At 48.1% G+C, this 23,753-nt stretch overlaps 1 protein-coding gene across 1 annotated transcript in view; it reads right to left on the bottom strand.

Moving 5' to 3' along the window:
• Positions 1 to 23,753, bottom strand: part of PRKCH (protein kinase C eta) — a 224,408-nt gene that overhangs the window by 72,495 nt on the left and 128,160 nt on the right. Inside the window, exons 8-9 of the mRNA XM_059373336.1 lie at positions 22,265 to 22,408; positions 21,905 to 22,078 (exon numbers count right to left, since the gene is read on the bottom strand). Of these exons, the coding sequence (XP_059229319.1) occupies positions 21,905 to 22,078; positions 22,265 to 22,408 (318 nt within the window). The remainder of the gene's footprint in view (positions 1 to 21,904; positions 22,079 to 22,264; positions 22,409 to 23,753) is intronic.

The following is a 23,753-nucleotide window of genomic DNA, read 5'->3' as shown; positions in this document are numbered from 1 at the left end:
ACTACGCAAGCGGTGTGAACAAAGTGCTTTTATTAAGACTTCAATAAAAGAAATGTGGAGGCTCCGTGAGAAAGCGTGTCTACCCAGCTGGGTAGTATAAAGGGCTATGTTTCAGGAACCCCTAAGATCAAAGGGTTTCCTGACTCCCTCCACTGACATTTATGAAGTCCACGGCTAGCCCAGTCGAATGGGGTGCCAGGCATCCAACAGAAAGGGCATAAAACAGATTCAACCTCTACCCACATAGTCTGGTGTGGGAGACACACGTTACTTAAAAGAACAAGGAGTTATATACACAGGTAAACATACAAATTCTGGGAAATCCTGTGAAGGAAGTTGGAGAAAGCAGGGACATCTGGTCATCTGCCTGGGGGTCCGTGGAGGTCTCTCCAAGCCAGGGACATACGGGCTAAGGCCTATGGGAGCACCCCGCAGGGCCAGCCATCATCCTTTTTGGGGTAGGGGCCAGGGGGGGGGGGGTCATTGGGTAAGGATATTGGTATTTGCCAGTTCACGAAGGATGTGTTCTCAGAACTCCTCTCTCCCTGGGGTTTGAAGCACTCTGCTTTTGCTTAGTGTTACCCCAGGTCCACGGCCACACAGTGGACAGAGGCTGTGTGCCTGGTGCCCTTCCTGCTCCGAGTTCACCCCTGGTTTCATCAGAAAACAGAACTTGTAACCTCTCTATTCCTGATTTTAAGGAAGACCTTAATTCAAAGGAAAAGAATCCCCTGGCTCTAGGAAAACTTCTCTCTGTTCACGAGAAGCACAACCGTGAGAGTAAAGATAGAATGGCACAATTCCCACACGTGAAAACAACACCCAAACACCCAACAACAAAACCACCATTCCAGTTCACCAACTGAAAACTCAACATCGTAGGCAATCGGACCGAGCCAGGGGCTTTCACGCGGTTGTGACTGACGAGCTGCGCGGCAGACTTGGAAGGGACGAGTCCGGAAGAGCCCTGCCATTCTTTCTTTTCTCTGCGGGAAGGACTTGGGCGGAAGTCAGCAGTGGCACAGGATGGAGGGTAAGTATGTGGCGAGACTCATCGAAGAACGCATCCGCTCGGGCAGGTGTGACGCCGATGCTGTGTTCATTTGGACAGGAGGCCAAGGCCAAGGGGGATCCGATGAAGACGCGAGTGCTAAAGCCACCAGACCACCCCTCACAAGCTGGTCAGCCTTACACAGTTTTGTCAACCAGTCTGTTCGCCTTCTTCATGGCTGGGACTGGCCGTCACACGAGTTCCAAGAGCTCGAAATACCTGATGACCGGAACTAGGTCAGTAGGTAAGTGACTCATTCCTTAGGCTGCCGGAAGTCAGTGTACTTGGCAAGGGTTTCTAAGGCAGTAGGCATCAAAAGAGGAGGGTATTGGAAGGGCAATTTCATCCCTGTCTAACCCCCGCTCCCCCTCGCCACCCCAGGCATAATCAGGTCTGAAGTCTGAAAAAGCCAGAGCAGGGGCTGAGGTCCAGATCTGGGGGAGGAAATACTGTACTGCCTTCTTGTCTCACTCTTTCATCTGTTTCTTGGCCCAGCGCTGGAGGCAGATTCTCAGAAAATGCAGGCAGGGTCAGAGGGGCACGGCTACCTGTGATGTACAGCAAAGCCAGAAGCCTGAGAACTGAGAGAACAGGGGCTTCTTTTCATTCAGAATTTCATTTTGAACCTCCTGTCTGGCACCACCTCGAACAGCTCTCAACCCCCAGGCTACGTACGACTCTGGAAGCAAGTGGGAAGGGGAAACAAGCCCGCCCTGTGGAATGACAACTCAACAGAAAGTAACGTGCCATCCTCTCAAAGACATAAATTAATGTCCCACGGTAGAAAAATAAAAATGTGTTCATCCACTTGTCAGATGTTTTTGCTGAGAGGAGACCCTCTCTTGACACGCCTCTCTCTTCCCCCTATGATCCGTGGCCTTTCTGAGGCCTGAAGGAACCAGGCCCTCAGGCTTGTTGGGACAACGTCCAAAATGAGATGCCATTGCCTCTGGTTTGGATGGCAGGGTTCCACGAGAGGAGAGGGTCTGCGTTCTCAGATGCAGGCTTTAGAGAACCTCCTGAGGCTTTCCGAGATCTTTTATGCTTCCTTGAAGGTTCTCTACGGGAAGGAATGTTTACTGAGCATACGCGATACCAGGTCCCGGCTAGAGAGCCAGGATTGGAAAATGAATGTGATCGCACACCTGCTCTCAGGAAGTTCAGAGAAACGAGGAGCACATCCCCCCGGTGTACTAAGTGCAGTGAAGGCACAAAGAGGTCGTCATGGGAACAGAGCAGGGGCCCCTGAGCAGCCTGGAGCCCAGGGAGGGAAGTGGAGAAAGCTTCTAACAGGAGCTAAACTCCGGAGCAGGAGTCAGGCTGGAGCCGGGAGGAGTCAAGGTCTCTGAACGGCTGAACTGGGAGGCGTGAGGCAGGGCACAACGGCTACCGCGGGAGCCAGTCCCTCCGTGCTGGAGCGGCTGTAGGGGGGCCTCCCTAGGACACGGCTACTTTCATAACCGAGTGCAGATAGAAAAAGCAAAAGGCTGGTTAGGGTGCTTCATTTCATCCAGTCCAAAGGCCCAGAGTCTTGCTGAGATGGACGGTCCCTCACTGGTTGGTCTCTACCGTAATTAGAGCCCCAGTGTCTGGGCTCAAACAGGTGGGAGCTTGGCGCTTGGCTCAAAAAAGACTCCAGTGAGCGTCGGACACTCCACATTCGCTAAAACAGCATCCGCTACAAAAACCAGTCAAACCACCCAATGCTCCTGCTATGGAATGAATTCCAGCAACCTGAGAAAAATCCTTCCTATTTCGTGAGCACCCCTCCCAAAGCAGAGACGTGCATGTGACATTCTGACAGGAGGCACAAGACGACCTCCCCCTACAACTGCACTCTCGGTCTGCGCTGTTGACCAGCGAGTTTCCTTGATTCCCTGACGAATGCTAAGTGACGCTTCACAAACTCAACTGAGAAGCAAGGAGAGGAAGCATGTGCCGGGACCCGAGTTGAGGGAGGCACTGCGTAATGGACGAAGGCTGCCCATGAGTCACTTCTGGGGTTAGGAAAGAGGTTCCAGATCCCAGCCGAGGCAGAGGTTACAAAGACAGCGGTTTCTATGTTTAAGCCTGTGTAGCTGGGCATTCCAGCTTTTCTGAAGTCCATTTTCCTAGAAACTGAGTCTGGAGACCTGCACAGCTCCCCCTGAGGCCTCTGGCTCCTCTAGGGCACATTCTGCCCTGACCTGCAGCGTAAGAAACCCAAGGTCCCCGAGACCAGTTTAACCTCAGTTCTAAAGCCAAGAGGCCCAGCTCTTTGTCTGTCCTGCGCTCCTCCTCTGCTCGCCAGTCAACCAACATCAACTGCAAGTCATTAACACGAGTGAGGGACACCTGGGGCTCCTGGGGGACTAAGAGCAACTCAGAAATCCCTTTGTCCCAGCCTCGGTGTGGATTACAGGAGGCCGAGGAGCTGATGCCTGGTTAATAATAGAATTCCTGCCGTTCCTGCCCCACTGCATTAACCCGCCCGCAGCCTGGACCGAGTCTGTCCCGGCTCTCAGCTCAGACCTGCTACTCCAGGTCCAAGGGGATAAAAATATCCCCTGAACTGACAGTGGCTCTCGGCACAAGCAGCGTGCATGCCCGAAAGCCCCTCGGTTTGACTGTTCTTTAAGAATTAAAGCTGATGAGCAACTGCACAGAGGGAAGTTTGAGACAAAAGGCATGGGTCGTTGAAAGTGACATACCAAGATGGTACCTGTGACAGGTGATGTCACCTAGGGAGGGTGACTGCAAAGGAACAGGGTCGCTGTGGTGGGCACCTTTGAAGGTGTCTGTTCAGCTCACGAATCGGTCTCTCAGAGAAGGGCCTGGCATGGTCACATGGGGAGACTCAGGACATCCTGCAAACAGCTGGTGGGGACCATGCTGGCCACTCCCTTCCCGGTCTCTTTCCCAGAAAATTGGAATTGAGACAGAGAGGTTTTAATTTAGGCTGTGTGGAGTGCAGGAAGTGAGGAAACATGAATCAGGAAGCTGAGGTTATCTTTGTGGTGAGACCATGTGAAAGGTCTTGGTAAAACAGAGTCCCGAAAGCATGGTGGGAGGAATGGATGGATGGATGGATGGATGGACGGATGGACGGATGAAAAAATGAAGCAGAAACTATGGTGAGGTGAAGACAAGAGCTGAGGGAGCACGAGGGAGCCAAGAAGCTCCCCGAGTTCCTCCTGCCTTTCCAGTTTCAGATCTCTGAAGAGAGCTGGATGAATTTGGCCCCTGGCTTCCACGAGACACCACACCCTGTATCTCTGCATCTCTATTTTCACTTCTCCCTTTTCAGCATGACCTCGGCTAAGTTGTTTTCTGTTACTTGCTACCGGGAGAATTTTAACGGAAACACACACCAATTTTTAAGGGGCAAGTTTCCTTAGTTATAAGTCTGGGATAACCGCACCTGTATCTACAGTGATGGTGTGAGGATTAAACTAGAAGCAAAGTGTCTTGTAAGAGCCAGGACCAGAAGAGTCTCCACAAACGAGTTTTGTTATTACTCCTTTATGCAAAGGGGCTAAAGTTTATTCTAGGAGGGGCTGTGCCCAGCGCCCCAAGTCACTGGTGTCACTGGGATGAAGCCCGGTGCGGTGGGGTACATGGGGTACGTGACCTCGGAAGCCAGGACACTAGAGATGCAAAAGCGGTTCTCGCTGTATTGTATTTATTCTTTCTCTCTTTCTCAAAATGCCCATCTGTAAATCGGGGATCATAAGATGACTGAACTCCCAGGTCTGAGAGAATGACATGATTTAAGTCGAGAGTTTCTAACAGTGTCAGGCACACAGCGAGGATTCAGGAAGCATAAGCCAATAGCATCCCCCACCCATGGCTGCCACCTCCACTCTGGCTTCGGCCACCATGGCTGGCTCCTCCTGGGGCTCAGCACCCCTCCCCCCGCCCCCGCCACCCGGGGAGCTGCAGCATCCTGGGCAGTGAGCCATTAATGGCCAGGGACACAGCAATGGGGACTTGCTCAGGGGCTCTCGGGCCACAAGGAGGCAGGAATGAAACGGCAGTTGAAACTGCACCTGTGGGTACAAGGCAGGCATCTGGAGAGCTGGAGGAGTCGGGGGGATGCCTATGCCCATGTAGGGGTGCAGGGCATTTCCTGGCACGGTCATGGCCTTGAGCTTTGAAGGAGGACTTTTCTTTCTGGGAAGTGACTACTAAGCAAGGTGTTACCACACTGGATTTGATAGCCAAAACATTAAGCAAGGGTTTCGGTTCCAGAGCATTCTCATTTTCTAATACCAGATGATAATATTCTTCATTTTAAGAGCTTTATATTCATAACTGTTATTATGGCAAAGCAAACGGACTAACATATTCTAGTGAGACATCTCGTAGTAGCTCTTATTCCTTTCCATAAAATTGATTCACTCTAATCAACAGATTAATTAAGATTTTTCTCTTTAAAGCAAGACTCCCCAGTCCCTACATGTAATCCACAGATAATAATCTCAGTTGAAGCCGTATTACAGTGACAACGTAGATAACCTTTTGGAAATAATTTAAAGAACAGAAACAACATTTAAGCTTAATGACTAATTTAATGATTCCTTTAAGGGGATGTTTAAGCTAGGAGCCTCACCTAGACTTACCTACCTAAGTCCTAAGAATTGGTTTTGAATTATTTCTGAATGAGTAACATCAATCCTCTATCGAAAGCTACAGAGAGCCCCTGACTGGCTGTGGGCGAGGAGAAGGAAATCTCCGGTAACAGACAGCATTATGTTGAATTTCTCATAAGTGCTCCTTGCTTTATGATTTTTCTCCAACAAAGTAATCCACGGGGTGAATAGGGAGTTCAGATCAACAGGAAACCGTTACTGACGTCAAAGAGGTCACAGTGGAAAAGCACCCTCATGAGGAAATCTGATTGCACCATGCCTGAGCTGGAAACAACTTAAATTTAACCACATTAATAATGATTACAAAGGCTACAAGGAAGAAACGAGGAGAGGGAATCTAATAGCTTCATTTTTTTTTTCTTTCTTTGACTTAACCATCTGTGTAGCCCCGAAGAAGACAACAGCCACTAATCCAATCACTCAGCCACCCCTCTCTTGTCCCCAGGCAGGATACATCCTCTCTGAGCTCAGAGACTACTCTTTGGGAAGGTAAAATATGTCTCTGATTGAACAAGCCCTTAGGAACCTGCCTTTCAGAGCTGGAGGGACACACAGCTCTTTCCAAAGACCAAGTGCCTTCCCAGTAAACGAGATGCACTGGCCATCTCTTGTAATGAAACGTGACAAAGCTCACCGACGTCTATACCAGACTAGGCTACGGGAGGCGATCTAACTCTCCGTTCAACACATGATGAGGCATCCGAGCCAGATGATCCTTAAAGCATAAATAAGTAAGCAGTCAACATATGACTGAAGACAGAGCAATGGTGGGGCTTAAGTCCCCCCGTTCCTGGCAGAGTCACCTCTGGTCCACACACATCTCGTCCAGTCTCACTGGGCTGAGCTGCCTTTGTGCACTTGGTCTTGTTTTCTAGAAAGGATCTGAAGTCTTTGGAGGCAGAGCCCAGACCTAAATGATTTATCTCTAATACCACCAAGCTTAGTGCCTGGACCTGGGGAACTAACAGGACAGGAGGCCGTTTCTGTTTGCTAATACACTGTAAGCTAGAAGATTAGAAAAGCTGGCACAAACTGCCAAGATTAGTTCTATCCATCCATTTTGTGTGAGTCAAGGACAAAAAAGCCAAGTACCTTACCCAGAGCTGAAATAGTTTGTTCAAGACGGCAAGGTCTGCTCGACACGTCACTTCATCCCCTTGACTTACAAAACTTTGGCTTTTCTGTTTTTACAAGGAATTGTGTGTGCAGAGTTCAGAAGCAGGGGTAAAGTAAATATAAGGAAAACGGAGGGAAAAATAAGTAAAATGAAAATAAATCACCTATAATCCTGACGCCCAGAGAAAGAAGGAGAAACAAAACTGCATGTGGCCCGTAGGTCCAAGGAACTGGAGATTTCAGGGCAAATAAGAAATTTTGGGGCGCCTGGGTGGCTCAGTGGGTTAGGCTGCTGCCTTCGGCTCGGGTCGTGATCCCGGGGTCCTGGGATCGAGTCCCGCATCGGGCTCTCTGCTTCAGCAGGAAGCCTGTTTCCCTCTCCCCCTCTGCCGGCCTCTCTGCCTACTTGTGATCTCTGTCAAATAAATAAATAAAATCTTAAAAAAAAAAAAAGAGAGAGAGATTTACATGGAAGTTTTTAACTAGAATTTACTTACCCTTATGTCCTACTTATACTTAGCACTCTTTAAAGAGAAAAAATGAAAATGAAAAACCCATCCTTCTTTTTTCAGTTACATCACATAATGTTGCCTGATGTTCTCTGTCACTAAACTATGATTTTTTTTAACAGCTGCATACTATTCCTGGTGCCATTTCTATGGAGTCCTACAATCAGCTGGATTGTCGATTAAGTTAATGGAGCTAAGAGAATGTGGTATGAATAGTCTACTTACTATACTATGATAAAGATCATTTTTATTGGCAATGGACTCTTGCCAAATGAGCATGGTGTTTTAATTCTGAATTAAACATGCAAATCTAAATTCTGAAATTTGCAAATCTGCAAGGAAGATATCTTAGGTTATTATTCACTTTCTCAAAAAGGTCTGATCACTTAAAAATATGAGCAATAGGATTCCTCTAAATCATTATTTCACATGGTACAATTCTCTGTGTCAAGATTTCGATTTAAGCACCAGATAGAAGAATGTCTATTAAAGAAATTGATGGATTTACTTTGTACAGGGCTATAGGAGAAAAAGTAAAAATGCCATTTATTTATTTAGATTATTTTTCGTGAAAGAAGTTCCTAAACTTTGCAACCTCTTCAAGAAGGCAAGATTTCATCTCTCCCTGTGATCTGCAGACAACTGAGACATGTCTGCCTCGCAAGAGGAAATTCTGGGTTATAGTTGTCTAAATAAACATTTTGCCCAGCTAAAGAAGTAGCAGATCTGGCCAAGAATATGGTCTGTCTGCCTTGTGAGGATTCCTGGGAATCTATTGGCCAAGAGTCTGTTCCTTCCTCTGCTCTGTGGTGTTGAGGCACCTGCTGAATTTCCATTTGGACTTCATTTCCCAGGCTATTTTGAGTTTGGATCTGCCAGCACAGCGACAATATGTTCTCCTCCGGCCCTTTAGCTTGAGAATGAGATGTGTTCAAGCCAATGACACCCTCCCTCGGAAATGGACCCTGGTCCGTTTCCAACCTTTCCGCACTGTGGGCCAAATACTGATCCTCACCATCCCTGGAGGAAGAAAGATGCAAAACTCACCACAGGCAGGCTGACCAAAGTAAAATAGACATAGTCTGATAAGATGAGGACAAAGCAATTACAAATAGATTAAAAGGCTTAGCCAGGGAAGAGGATATTGTGTTAACCCTGTAGAGAAGCTTCCGCTGGCACTGGCGAGGTGGAGTTCCAATGGGCCCTTTAAACCCCGAGGACCAGAGCAGAGACAGAGACAGCAGCACCAACAAGCTCGTCCCAGACCCAACGGGTGAACAGGGCACTTGGTTCCTCTGCCCATAAAACCACTTCCTTCTGATTCTTCTGACTTTTTGTCTTCTTTTCCCACTAGATTTCCTTTCTCAGCTGTCCTCTCCTCTCCATCTACGAACACCTAATGAAATATTTTAAATTACACTTTCAACTATACCCAGAGGACACAAAATCCAATCTCCCGTCTGAACCATGATTATGAGCAACAAACATCTTCCCACCGGGTTTCCTGCTAAGTGAATTCATCATCTTCGGTTCCCCCAGGGTCCCTTCCTACCACTCTCCTACCCTAACGAGTCTTAATGCATTCCCCCTCCTTAGTGTTTCCTTGACTGCACTCCCGTGACCACTGCCTCCGAGCAGGCATGTCTGACAGGCCAGAGTTTCAAAGTCCCAACCAGGTTGGTGATCCCCTGCTTTCCTCCTTCTGTGATGGCCACCAGAGAGCGCCTCCTAAAATGTACAGCTTATTTGCTCTCTGGCTTAAAACCCTCGCCAGCTGCCTTCACCTCCATGACTGAGGCTAAGCTCCGAAGCAAAGGATGTCCGACCCATTAGGACTTTGTGTCTCCACTCCCCACACTTCCTCTCCTGTAATCCTGCTGCGTCACACATTCTAAGCCTCTGTGCCTTTGCACTGCTCGTACCTCTGTCTGGGAGGCCCATTGCCTTTCCTCCTCTTGCCGCCCCCGCCCCCAGGAGAGTAGAGCTCATACTCCTCCTCCAAACACAGCTCAGACAGCCCCTCCTGTCTCAGAGCCCTTTCAGCCTCTGCAAGGGCCAACAGATGAGCTTCGTCTATCACGTGGTTATGGGTATGGTATGTGTATTGAAGATGATCCCTGATTGCAAGCAACCAGAGGGTAGGTCCACACTTTGTTTTTCCATGGGTCTTAGGTCCCCGGAACAAGGTGTGTGTTAAGGAAGCTTTTATTGAACTGAATGAAACATGCACGCTAGATTTAATTTTAGCATTCGACAGAGGAACAGCCAATGTGTCTAGTGGCCGGGGTCTACCTGCCATATTTAGAGAGTACTCAGCCCAGATGACAGCACCTAAGGTCTCTTGTGACTTTAAGTGGAAATAGCGTACCCATGTATGGAAAACAAACTAAAGAGAACGGCAAGTGTGCTTCCCCCAAAGCACACTTGTATTGCTACCAGCACATTTTTCTAGGCTGGTTGAGAAATGTTTCTTACAGTTTTGATTATCTCTGTTTGTAGAATCCAGTCATGTGCATCACACAGGGGATGGGAATCTGACTCACAGAGAGGCTGGCACCCCTCTCGGTTCTGGGTGGAGGCGATTTTCATAAAAAGTGACTGATTCCACACCTTGATGGCAGAACAGAGGCACAGTCATTGAATGTGGAAACAAGAGAAGCTGCGCTCTTTCAATCCCAGGCTCTTAAACATGACCCCTTATAGACACAGGCAAGCTGAGCTTATCTTTGGCTCCCCAGCCCCCCAGGCTCTGATACCTCTGTCTTATCTCAGGAGGATTTGCTGTTCAGAGCTGCTGGCACAGTGCCAGCCCTGGCTCACGCCCAACAGACGCCCTGTGCTTCCCTGGCCTCCTCCCAGCCTGGGGCCAACCCTGAGCAATGTCACCCAGGCAGCCACTGAGAACAGGTACAAGCTCCCGAACAGGAAGTTTGCTGGTCTACAAACTCATATACATCTTTATACACACACACACACACACACACACACACACACACACACACAGAGTAATGCTTATAATTTTCTAAGCAAGACTGGACACACTTGGCTTTGGCCACCTGTAAAAAGTCAAGTGATCGTCTAGTCCACTTAACATCTTAGATCTAGGACAGACCACCTGCCATTCATACCACACAGTGGTTTTCAACCAAACAGATCCTCCTCTGCCTGGGGGACATTTGATAATGTCTGGAGACATTTCTGGTTGTTATGAGGAAAGAGGCGCTACCCCACAGGCCGTGTGTGGAGGCCAGGGGTGCCCCTGAGCTGACAGTGCATAGAACAGCCCCCCTGCCCCACTTAAAAAGGATTATCCTGCCCCAAGTGGTAAGAGTGGGTATATGATATTGCATGATGCAAATAAGTGACTCTTTTTTTTTTACTGGAGAGGTTGAAAATTCACCAGGCATTCTCTTGTTCAAACTATCTGACCTGTTGTTAAAAACCAAAGTAGTGGGGATAAAGTTCTGAAACAGGTGGAAGGAACTTCTGCTTTCAGATCTGTTCTGAAGCCCAAGTACAAAGAGACAGATCGGGTTAAGGAGCAGTCCCTGAGCTCCACAGGCTTCCAGAAGAGAAACTTTGACTCATCTCTAGGTCAACGCTGTCCAATCTGCCCTGACCTTGCTGGTTATATCTAACATACCATGATCTGCTTTTCACCCACTCACTGGTCGACAGACCCTGATTTAGACGGTCTGGGCTTGCTGTGGACACGGGCCAGTCCCCACCTCACAAGCTGATCACAGTTCGGGGTTCCCGGAGAGTGAGGTGACAGAAAGCATAAGGAAGCAGATGAGGGAGGTTCCCATAGTCCATGGCCCAGGAAGGGAACAATACTTATCTGGAAGAGGGGAGGAATTTTGCCGGAACGACTTTCCTCCTTTGTTTTGGTTGGGAATTATATATTACATCACTTTAAGGTTTAAAATCTCATACACCATGAGAGTGGAATTAAGAGATTCCGGGAAAAGTTCCAAGGCTCCCTTCATAACAGCTAAGCAATAAATCATTACCGGCCATCCTAAAGGCGTGGGCAGGAGTGAGCTGGAGACAGAGCAGGCTCTTTCACGGCACAAATGAAGTACAAGCTGGATGCCTCGCACAGAAAGGAAACAGGAACTCCCTGGGTGGCCCAAAGGGAAGACAAGGGCATGCCAAAGCCCTCCAGCAGGGAGGGGAGGGTCTGCTGGTGAGACCCGGCCAAGGTATCAGCTGACAGCAAAAGGCAGGAGGAGGAACCCTGCCCCAGAGCAGAGTCAGTCTTGATGGCACGGGGTTAAGTGGGGGAGCTGGTGTCTCAGCAGCCTCACACTGAGACTATCTGTGAAGAGACCAGTCCCTCCTCGAGTCCCAGTCCAGTCCCTCTTCCCCCTCAGAGGGATGAGAATGATAGGACCATGGCAGTGGAGAGCAAGGAAGCAGGCTGGGTGGTGCCCCCCCCACCAGGGTGCCTCCATCCTTGGGCCCCCAAGCCTGTGAGAGCACAGGACCCAAGGCCAACCAGCGGCAGTGCTGACACCCCTCATCATCACCAGGTCACCAGGTCCTCAATTCAGGATGCCCATGTAAAAACAGGAGTGTGCTTCAAATGCAAATGTAGCTTCCAGACAAGAGCCTGGAATGAGATCTATCGATTGGGCTGTCGTAAGTCATGCTGTAATCAACATGGGGGCTTGGGTATTTTTCTGAATCTGTGTTTTCATTTCTTTGGGTAAATGCCCAACAGTGCACCTGGTGGATCACACGGGATTTTTGCTTGGAATGTTTTGGGAATCTTCCATACTGTTTTCCACGGTGGCTGTGCCGATTTTCGTTCCCACCTTTGTGTCTCCACTCCCCACACTTCCTCTCCTGTAATCCTGCTGCGTCACACATGCGGCCCCTACCTTTGCAGTGGGCAGAGCGTACTATATGGACTTGCTGAATCCCTCTGTCGTATGCCTGAGACTAATGAAGTGAGTGGCAGGCCAGCTAGACTCACAACAGACAAGGCTCCTAGACTCTCTTCAAAGCACGTGGCTACTCTGAGCCATCCCATGCAAATCCCAGAACTGTCTGGAACCAACCCACCAAGGGGAGATGCCAGCTGATGGAGCCTTGTACAGGGCTGGTTCAGGCCCACAGACTCTATGGGAGAACAGCAGCTCCACAAGGGTGTCTCTGTCCGGTCTGGTTCCCTGTTGCTCCCCCTGGGGCTTCTAGAAGAGCCTCAAACCTAGAAAGCACTTGGTGCCATGTGCTAAATGAATAAATACCACCTTACCTCGCCTGCCAGTGGCAACTCCATAGATGGCCAGGTGGACTGAGATCACACCGACAGGTAAGGTTGATGGGTCGCAAGAGGCCCTGGGGACATAGTTCCTGGGCTGAGAAAAGATGGCCACAGCTGGGCTCTCACCAAGGAAGTACTGACAGCGCACACAAGGGTTTCAAACCTAGAATATATTACCATCTGTGGTTCCCACCCAGAACAGTCAGGTTTTAACACTGCACAATTCTGTCCTCAGGGTGGGGTGAACCCCCTCCAGCCACTCACTACAGGTGTAGCTGGAGGCCCTGAATGTCCCTGTCAGTCCTGGCAGGAGGCAACCCACCTGCCCAGGGAAACACCTGCGGGCTGCCGCATGGTGTTGGTTAAAGCTCAGATGCTGGCTGGTTAGCCTTGCAGGCATTCTGGTTATGTGCGTGAGGAGAGACTGGCACACAGGTCAGATTTCCCCCTGAGCTCAGTGCCCATTTTCAACTGCCTTTCCTTCTGTAGTCTAATGATGGTGTTGACTCCACACACTCTATTCCATGTGTGTTAATCCTCTCTTCCCAGCCAGACAGGATTAAAGGGCCTGCTTCTCTTGCTAGCACTCAGAGCGATCGTGAACGGACAGACTGTTCACTGAACTATTTGGTGAAAGGCCTGTCGCCTTCTCCTCCCTGGAGCCAACTCCAGCCCTGCAAGCCTCGTGCTCCACACAGGGCCCTGTTGAGGCCGAGGTGTCATATAGTCGGGCAGGCTCCCGGTCTCGTCAGTCAGGGAAAACCGGAAAAAAGCACTTACCACCACAAAGCTTCGACAGTCCTCGGGAAGCACTGGGCCAGTTCTGACTGGGGCAAGTCTTGGATACATCCAGAGAAATGACACACGATCCAGGCACCACCTTACCAAACACGGCGGCGGCAGGTCTCCACGATCCCCAGATCATCAATGTGGACAATGGCCAGTGACAAGGCCACTGACAACTGAACAAGCCCAAATTGAAAAGCATGGTAACTCTTTCAAACCCCTCAGTCACACCACACCTCCAGGCCATCCTGCCCAAACAGGGAAAGCCAAACGGACAGCACGAACTCTGCCTTCTCCTATTCCTGTTCATTTATGTGGCCCTGGGTAGCCACAGAAAGTTCTGTGTCCCAAGGGGACAGAAGCAAAGGTCCCCCATGACTGCTCTCCTCCCCTGGAAATCCAGAGCCTGGAGATGGTCTGTGTGCATTCTGTCCCCAGACGGAACACTGCTAATAAGTTGGGAACATGCCCAAATGGGAAACACCAAGTTCTGGCTCATTTTCTATTTCGATCTGAGCCAAAGGCAAACCATAACCAACGACCCATAAGCAGACCGAATAGTATTTGTGGCAGGCATCGCTCAGGGAAAGGAGGAAACCTAGTTCTAAACAGTAAGAGGGAAATATCCTTAGGTGTTTCACAAAAGGCTGCAAAACTGGACATGGTGAAAAGCCGCCTTTATTCCTGCTTAATGACACTACTCTCCGCACATGTTCAGGGAGAAGACATTTCTACAGGAGGTATTTTAGTAATGGCAAAGATTATGAAGCTGATGACCTGCTTAAGAATCCGTGGTCTGACTCTTGCTTGCTGTGTGATCTGGGACAAGATATCTAACCTCTCGTGACCTCTCAGTGTCCAGATCTCTAAATGAAGACAACAGTATTCTGTACCACCCTGATTGGTCATTGCACAGATGTTCCCGAAATGCCAGCATGCACAGCTGCATAGGCACCGGTAACGCGGAGAAGCACCTACAACACATACTAAGGGCTCAACGAAGAGTGGGTGCCGTTCCTCTTCACCCATCGCTTCTTCCAAGCAGATACCCCTCAGGCTCTAAGAATCTACCAGCTTCCAAAGGCAAGAACAGAGCCTCTTCAGACCCTTGTCCTTTCTAGCTTTTTTGGATACACTTTGCCCTCTCCTCACTTAACCACCATCACGGGGTCTCTCCCCTAGTCAGGAATGTCACGGTAACTCAGAGCACCGCGGGTCACGCCCCTCCAGGGCCCAGTGTGCCTTCTCATCCTCTAAGCTGGTCTCTGGCAGCAGCTCGGTAGACAAACAGGCTGGCGACCGCGGCCAAGTACCCACTCAACACTCAGGAAAGGGAAAGAGAGCTGGAGGGACATGGAACAGGTCAGGGCTAGGCAGGGCTGGCGGGGGGCTGTGGAGGGGTTGCACAGGGCTATGGGGGAGCTGTGCAGGGCTGCAGAGGGCTGGAGATTGCAGGGCACTGCAGGGGGCTGGGGGCACAGGGCTGCGGGGAGCTATGCAAGGCTGGCAGGGGGCTGGGGGACTAGCGGGCAGCAGGGGGCTAGAGGGCAGCGGGGGAGGCTACCCACCACCTGTGTGAAGCTAACTGCAGGGTCACTCTCTGAACCCCTAGCGCTGTGAGAGAAAAACAAAGATTCAGGCAGAGAAGCTTATATGGGTTAAAAAAAAAAAAAAAAATCAAATGCAAGGGGGCTATGAATTAAGCCAGAAGTAGAACTCAGAGTTCTGACACTGGAGGCGGCAGTGGAGTCGCCTGCCTGATAAAATTCTGAAAGATTCATTCCAGAGCCACAGGACTCGCTATCTCATCTGTCTGTCTCAGACACACTCGCAGGCGCGCACACAACACACTCCTTTGCAAATATTTCCTTTAACAACAAAGGAGGAAACACGGAGAGAGTAATATCCCCACATTCTCACGTTGCCAGGTGATTTCCAGCACATACTGTACGACTTCAATATACTGAAATCGCCGTGTAGCGGTCGTGTAAGTGGACGGCATTTAGCACGCAGATTACTGGACACCTTCACCCTGGGAAGTAGGTCTTCTGCTTTGTTGACCAACATTGGAGGAGTGGCTTCCTCTGGAAGGCTGTGTCCCTGCCAGAACTCGGGGTGTACTGCTTTGTGGACAAGCCTTGTAGGCTGATGCTCTGAGGACAGTGACCACCCCCAGCAGCCACACAGACATCCTGAGGAAAGCCGGACAGGTAGAGGATAGAGCACTGGGCTTCTGTCCCTGTTAAGGAAGGGAGTGTGTGTTTGTGGTCCACCTGAATGCAGGAGATTTCAAATACAACCCCGAGGGAGCATTCCCAACAAGGGAGGCTCTGCACAGCTTGTCTCTCTGACCTGGGCCTGGGTCCTGCAGATGACAGGCAGCCCTTGGGCACCAGGCACGGAGTGTCTTAAAATGGAAATTTTTGCTTCAATAAACTGGGTCTCTGAACAAAGACGGAGGCATCTGACCAGTATTTACTTTGCCACTCCCCCTCCTGCTACTGCCCCGTCTTTGTTCTTCCGTCCCTCCAAAACTCAGCTGAGGCTCCAGGAGGAGAGCCAGTGGACAGCCCCCGGGGGGCTGGGAGCTGGGAGCTGGGGGTGGGGATGAGGGAGGCCCAGATTCCAGGCTGCAAATGCCAGCAGGCTCAGAGGCTGACTCCCGAGTCACTGATGAAGATGAAAAGGCTGTGAAGTGCTTTCACCTAGAAGAGCGGGGAAGGCAGGGTTCACTAGGCCTGCACCCGAGCAGGGACCTCCCTTCCTCCACCCTGGCTTAGCAATGCCTCACTCCTCCCCACCCCCTCTGGTAAAGAAATAGAGTCTCAAGACCAAAATCAGCAAATAGAACAAAGAGAAAACATCCTTCGTGTCACTGCCTTTGAGTCATCCCTGGCGGTTTAGTTGGCATAATTTCCTTCCAGGCTTTTCTTGGAGGAGCTAGGTTTGCCAGTGCACCATCTTGGACAGAACCTGACAAGGACACATGCCACTAACCCTCATAATTCTGTCTTGTTTCCTGGGCTCTAACTTCCTGGTTCCACCATTTACTGTATCAGATTTTAAGCAAGTGACTTAACTCCTCTGTACTTTATCATTGGCAAAATGAAGATCATAATTGCACCTGTCCTATAGGGCTGTTGTAAGAAGTGGAACCAGATAATACATGTTGGTTGCTTATGACACTGTCCAACACCGGATCATTTCACCATGTAGCATTCATTATTGCTTTACTGGCTGAAAATCTCCACCCAATAATATATTATTTAAGTCAGTTCCTACTGCTGAAGTTGTTCTCAACATTTTCCCATTATAAACAGTGCACGGAAAATTAAACATCTTTATGTATATACATACATATACATATAACATGTAACATTTTATTCTTTTGGCTAGTTTCAGAAATAAAATCAACAGATCTCAGAGTATGAACATTTTTATGTCTTGATCCAGATTATCCAACTATTCACAAACTGTAAAGATTTATAATGCTATCACAAATGTATGAGGATGGTAATTTAATTACATATTTGCAAGTAACATGCACTATCATGAAAGAATTGGAGGCAGTAATTTATGAGCTCATAATCCTAAGAAGCAAGCTTGATAAATTATGTACTAATTTGAAATTTATTTTTTTGTTTTTGCCAAGCACAGGAATGCCTCTAAGATTTCAACTTTGGGGATATTTACTATACCCCCCCGTATGGGGTTTGTGCTGGCCCTGGGAAGCCCCAGGACGTTTTTCTTTGGTGTAAAGAAGGAGGCAGTCATCACAGCAGTGAGTCTTACTTCTGAATAGTGCTGCCCGTGTACAGAGCATTTCTGCATTCTCTTCTTTGGTCCTCACTACGATCCTGTTTTCATTTAAACTCTGAGAACTTTAAAGCTCAAAAGAATTTTAAGGTAGGCTTGGGCTACTCCAAGGAAAATAAAGCTGGAAGAACTCGGGTCTTCCATACCCAAGGGCAGTGCTGCTTCCACAGCAGCAGGGTGGAGGGGAGCCGCGGCAGAGAGGAGGTGCTGACGCAGAGGACGAATTAGGAACAATGTGCACTGATGGGTCAGGGCACAGAGCCGGCTCCAGGGTCAGCCTGCCCTGGAGATGAACCTTGTCCCCCCTACTCACAGTCCAAGTGACCCTCTGCAAGTTACCCATTCCCGGTCTCTGGGCCCCAGAGACACTCATTCCAGGAGCAGGACGTTAGAGGAATAACAGTTCTCCAAGGGTTTTTATAATGAGATGATACTTTGCAGATAGCTGGGTGTGACCCTAATACCTCACCTCCACTGGCTTCTAAATGCTGAGCTTAACAGTTCAGCATAACTCACGGATTAGCGTCTCATTTTAGAGGCCACAGCCTGCCAAACTGAGTGGTTATAAAGTAATGGATCTGCCTGGGCTTCCTTGCAGTAGTTGGCATTTTCTGTTCCGTCTAGTTAGCTTTGCAACAGCAAATGGGGATAGTCCCTGGGGATTTCTGACAGATGGACAGATGCACAGCAAATGAATGCCTGTATATTATGGAGCCTGATACCTTGCAAGGGGGAGAGAAGTTATGAACTATAGCAAAATGAAAATTGTGTCTCTCTAGCTCAGCACGAGAAAAAGTCACTTGATTCTTTAGGTTGGTTCCCCTCTACTTTATCATCTAGACTAAAGACAGGGTGAAATTCTTTTCACCCTTTGCTTTGGAGACATCTACTGCAAAACAGAAGCTGTAACTCCCAACGTCAGTTCCTAGCGCTGGTGGAGAAATAAAATCACCTTGCAGTAACGACCGCCACCTTGTGGTCACACATGAAACTACCGCTAGGGAAAAAACCCCACCAGTGCTTAAGGCCCGCTGAACACTGAGGAAATTCCGTGGGCCACCAATAATTTGTTATATTGTATAATTTACACTTTTCTAGAAAATTCTGCACTGTTTATGCAATTTTCATTGGGCTCTCAATCTGTTCCAGGTTTATTCTTGTTCTACTCTGCCATAACACAATCTGTGTTGAGACCTCAGTCTGTTTCATGGAAGCACCGGGATTTCCTTTCGCAATATGGAGTTGCGTGAGACACTTCCTTATTTATTTGTTAGATATCTTGAAACAACAGCCACTGCACGACCAGACTAAATTCACTAATGGCCTGTCAACTGTCTGATTCAAAGGCCAGTAAAAATCACCTAACTTAATGTCATAGAAAACTATCCACTCTTTGGCTCAGACCCTGGACAGATGATTTGAGGGTAACCGCGTCCGATTCATGGTATGAGCTGGAGGTTCAAGCTGGAAAATGTCGGCAGACAACTGGTAATCAACGAATGGTACCATCCTTCCTGACAAGAGTGTTTTCAAGCCTGAGCTCTCACCCTATTCTCTTCTGAGGTAACAGCTGGATATGAGAGAGATGAAGACAGGGAAGGGCTTTTTGTAGGCAAAGCACAGAGCACAGGAAATCAAATTTCGAGGATTCTCTAGGAAGTAGGAGGAGGAGCACAAGGAAAGCTCCAGAGGAGCCCTGGACCTCAGAGGTGGGCAGCCCAGAATCAGACAAGGCAGCAGGGGCCGGCTCTGTGGGCTCCAGGGCCTTTGGAATGAACCACAGACCAGGAGGTGAGGAGGGTATGGCTCCCTGGAGTCCAGAGTACAGGGGAAGAAGGAAGCAGTACACAGCTGGGACCTGTGTAGCTGTTGGCTGATGCCCCAGCTCCTTCTAATATGCTCAGACGGCACGGGAGTGGGTGCCTCCAGTACACCCTCACCTCTCCCAGCACCCAGCCTTCCCCAGCCCACCCCTTCTCCAGGCCATATGTGGTCCTTAACAGCGCAGAGTTGAACACAGGTGACGCTCAAATATCTGTGAACGCTCGGCCTCGCTCAGAGGAATGCCAAGGAGAACGCTGAAGAAACCGTTTCAAACTGCCCCGTCATCAACATAATAGATTGCCTCGCAGGATAGGATGGTGGAGGCAAGAGGCCTCCCACAGCTGGGAGAAAAGAGTCTGGGCTTTGCAGGCAGACCACCTGGGGCCCAAACCTCTGTCTCTTAGAAGTTAAACATCTTTACGCCACAGTCTCCTTTTCCAGAAAATGAGAGCGGTGCTAACCTTACTTCACAGGGCCACTCAAAGGATTTAATGAGACAATGCTCACAGACACTTAGAACAGTGCCTGGTATATAGGTGACAAAAGGTGAGCCATCTTTCACTGCTATGGGGAAGGAGGCTGATGGGACTCAGTCCCAATTTTCAATGTACCCACCACTGGCCAAGTGATACCACTTCCAGTTCTGTGTCTTGGACAAATAATAGAACAGTATGTAAAGACAAAAATACAAGGGGACTCAATGCAACATTGATTGGAAGGAAAGACTAGGTACAACCTATAGGAAACAAGTTAAATAAATTGTGTCAGGGTCTTTTTAAACATTTAAACATTTAAATTTAAAAATTTAAAAATGTGGCAGCTAGATAAGTACAAATATGACACAATCTCCAAGATCTATTGTTACATTAAAAGACTAAGATATATTACATTAAAAGACAAAGTATGCTACCATTTGTGTTTAAATTTAAAAAAAAAAAAAAGAAATGCATATATGTGTTGTGGGTGTATGCTTTCATGTGCAAAAAGCTCTTTGAAAGGCAACACGGGCAATTAGTAAAAATTGTTTCTTTCAGAGAAAGGATATGGGTATTTGGAGGGTGCTCCTATTACCCACTGCAGAAAGTTAGCTTTTTCTTTTCTTTTCTTTTTTTTTTTTTTTTTTTTTTTTTGCTATTTGTAGTTTTAATTGCATTTTTTTTTAAAGATTTTATTTATTTATTTGAGAGAGAGACAGTGAGAGAGAACATGAGCGAGGAGAAGGTCAGAGAGAGAAGCAGACTCCCCGTGGAGCTGGGAGACCGATGCGGGACTCGATCCCGGGACTCCGGGATCATGACCTGAGCCGAAGGCAGTCGTCCAACCAACTGAGCCACCCAGGTGTCCCTTTAATTGCATTTTAAAAAGAAAGTTAGCTTTTTTAATAGTTAAAAAATACAATCTGATATGTCATTTTTCTGCTTAAATCTCTTCCTTTTGCTCTTAGGTTTAAACTCTAAGGTCCTTAACGGAGCTTACGAGGCCCTTCCCAGCCGGGCCCAGGTCACCTCTCCAGCTGTTCTCTCCATGTTCCCGCCAAAGGCCCCACACTTGAAGTGCGCTAAGCAGTGTTCACACCTCTCGCTCTCACTAACCAGTACACCTGTGCAGGTACCGTTCCCTAGACGGCGTGTTCACCTCCACTCTCTCTGTCTCATCATTCTAATCTGCCCTTCTGGTCCAAGCTCAGCTGTCGCCTTCCCTAGAAAGGCCCTGGAGGATCCCTGGTACAGCAGGGATGTCCCTATTCTGCCCCCACCACACTTTCCACGGCCCAGACGGTAGCAGAGACAAGGAGTGCGTCCCAGGTTCTCTTTCCCAAAATGCCTTTTGACTGGAAGAAGGTTCTGAAATATCTGCGGCAGACCTCTGGGGACCTTCTCGGGAGCCATCTTTCCTCTTTGTTGAGGGCAGAAGCCAACTTCTAAGCCCGATGCTAAAGAAAGAACAGAATGCCCTGCCCCAGGAGATGAGTCAAGGGTGGTGGGAGCCAGTCAGGATAAACCTACTTATCTTGCCTGGATACTTGCGCTTCCCACATCCTTTGCAGCTCAGGGTAAGTGGGTGACTCAAGTCTAGAAAGATTTCTTCTCTCTTTGATCAAAGGAGAGAGGCCCACAAGGCCCCTGGGCTTCTGTCCTTGTGCTTCCTCCTTAGGATGCCATCACACAAGGTGTGATGTTGAGGACTGTGGCAAATTACTTGAGACCCCATGGGGAAGAGATGCCCCATGTCACCAAACTACTAACCTAACCCTAACATTGTCACTGCCAGACTTCAAGGAAAAAGGGTTGTACTAATGAGCTAAACTCAACCTTTCCTTTTATCACATAAAGGACTCAGTGGGGTATTCTGTAAACTGTAGCCAAAGGATTCCTCATTGCGCACCGTGATCAAGTAGACAGACTTGAATCCCAGGATCAGTTCCCAGAAATCAAACAAAAGGTCCATGATGGAGGCAAGGGGCAATATGTTGAGCCATGACAAATTAAGTTTCTCTCTCTGAACCTACCCTAATCTGAACTTCTGTGCCAAGGTCATAACTAGCTCAGCATTTAGGGGTAGAGCCATGGTCAATGTCACCAGGATAAGCAGCACATGACATTTACTCTTTTCTTAGCTTTCCATAACTTTCACTCTGCTACACAAGACTTGGGTTCAAAGACCTTTTCAACCTTCAAGATGATCCTTCTCTAGGATACCATGACAGTAAGCAGTTAGTTCATGGATTTCAACTTTCTCCCAGGGGCCATCAGAAGTTACTGGTACCTCCATTCAGCCCTACAATGAGAGTTCATCCCTCAAAAGTCTGATGCACTTCTTTATGAAATCTTTAACATCTTATTGTCTCATCGCTTTAAGAAAGGAGGCTACTGAGGTGGTGAACGTGAGTCCTACTTACAGCGGTTTGAAAGCAGCAGAACAGCTGTGTGAGGAAGGGGTGATTGCGAGCCAAGGACAGGATCCTTTTTTCCGTCATTGTGCATTCCACGTCGTCATCCTGCAAGATCACATCCTTCTTCAGCACCTTCACGGCATAGAGGTCTCCTGTTTCTTTTATTCTTGCAAGCATCACCTATGGCAAAGCAGGAAAAGGGAGCACAGGTGTGAGAAGTCCTGAGATCCTTAGGATGTGGGAACACATGGGGCAGAACGGGCCCAGCAGCTGGCAAGTCTGAGCACGAATACGTACACGCATACTCAAACAACATACGTGTAGCATGCTAACGTTAACCCAGATGTCTCAGAAGCCAAGACTCACCTTCCCGAAACTCCCCTTCCCCAACACGCGGATGAACTCAAAGTTGTCGATACCAAGTCGGCTGGAAGAATTAACCCCGATTCCATTTCCTTCTTTGGTGTTTTCCCTGCCCTGTCGTCTTAGAGTTGACCTGGAAACGAGCTTCTGCAAAGGAGAGTAGGAAAACAGGGAGTCAGAGGTCGCAGCATGGGCTCGAAGCATTTATGGGTGGAGAAGACCTTATCTGCTGCCTTAACTCTCAACACAGCAGATGGGGAAATGTCCATTCAGCTTGACATGGGATCAAGTTCTGCCATTCAACACTACCTTAGTTCCAGCTCCTGGTCTGTGCTTACTGTATTTGGGAAAGAATCGTTTTAAAATATATCTGAGCCATCAAGAGTTTCAGTTTGAACTCAGACAGCAGTGTATAAAACAAACGCCTTAGTCTGGTCCCTCCAGTGGCTTGGTGGTTTTCCCCAGGATGGTCACATTCAAGAGCGCCACCTGGTGTCCATGTCATTCAAAGAGCGGTTTTCATGTTTGCTCAAAGGATCTATATACTAGGATGTGAATGAATGAAGCAATGTTCATTACACAGTATTTAAAATTATATAAGAGAAATAAAAATTAATATAAAAACTAGAATAGTGAACAAATGTATGAAGGATGAAATAAAAGACCTCTAATCAGTCCCCCCCAAAAGTAAAAAATAAAAGCAATTACACATACACACGTAACTATCTCTACACTTGATTAATTTTTAAAAATATAATAAAATTAGCAAAAAAAAAATAATAAAATTGCATCTTCTGTTTTCTTATAATAACTTTCTGGAAATGCAATCTTTGGAACCAAAAATGTCAATCTTCAAGACTCTTGATACACAGTCAACTGGCCCTCTGGAAAGGCTGATGATCAGCACAACCAGAGCTCCTTCCAGTCCCACCAGACTGAACCGGAAATAGAGGTGGCCTCCCCCATGGATAACCCCGTCTCACTGGTCCAAGTCCAGCCACAGCGAGGGAGCTCCCTAAGGCAAGATGACTTGCAGAGGTCCACCTTGGGACATACAAAACAAGCTACCTTGTCTTTGGATCTAGACAACAAATCTAAAGTCTAACGCTTTGCCCTAGTTGGCTGAGAAATCCCAGCTTATCTGGAACAACTTCTAAATAAAGTTTTCAACAAACAACAACTGTGCAATTGCTCGAAGCTATAAGGCTTTGACTTACTCAACCCAATAAAACCGTGATTACGGATATAAAATGGATCATCTTTAAAAATCCCATTGTTTTAGTAGTTTCTCTCCCCAGATCTCCGATCATAAATATTTCAAAGATAAAAAAAACTTTACTAGCCTGAGTCTCACTTCCTCCACTTAAATACTTCCTCTGCTTGGGCTAGAACACTCTAAGCCAGTATTTCTCAAAAAAAATTTTTAACCCATTCTTCTCTTTGGATAGACTTAAGAATTCTGTCTCATGTTGTGCTGTCCAATGACAGGTAA

This window comes from Mustela nigripes, chromosome 13 (genome assembly GCF_022355385.1).
Source record: "Mustela nigripes isolate SB6536 chromosome 13, MUSNIG.SB6536, whole genome shotgun sequence".
In the NCBI taxonomy this organism is placed as follows: domain Eukaryota; kingdom Metazoa; phylum Chordata; class Mammalia; order Carnivora; family Mustelidae; genus Mustela; species Mustela nigripes.
Note: the sequence above shows the minus strand (reverse complement) of the source record. Positions and strands in the feature narration are given on the sequence as shown.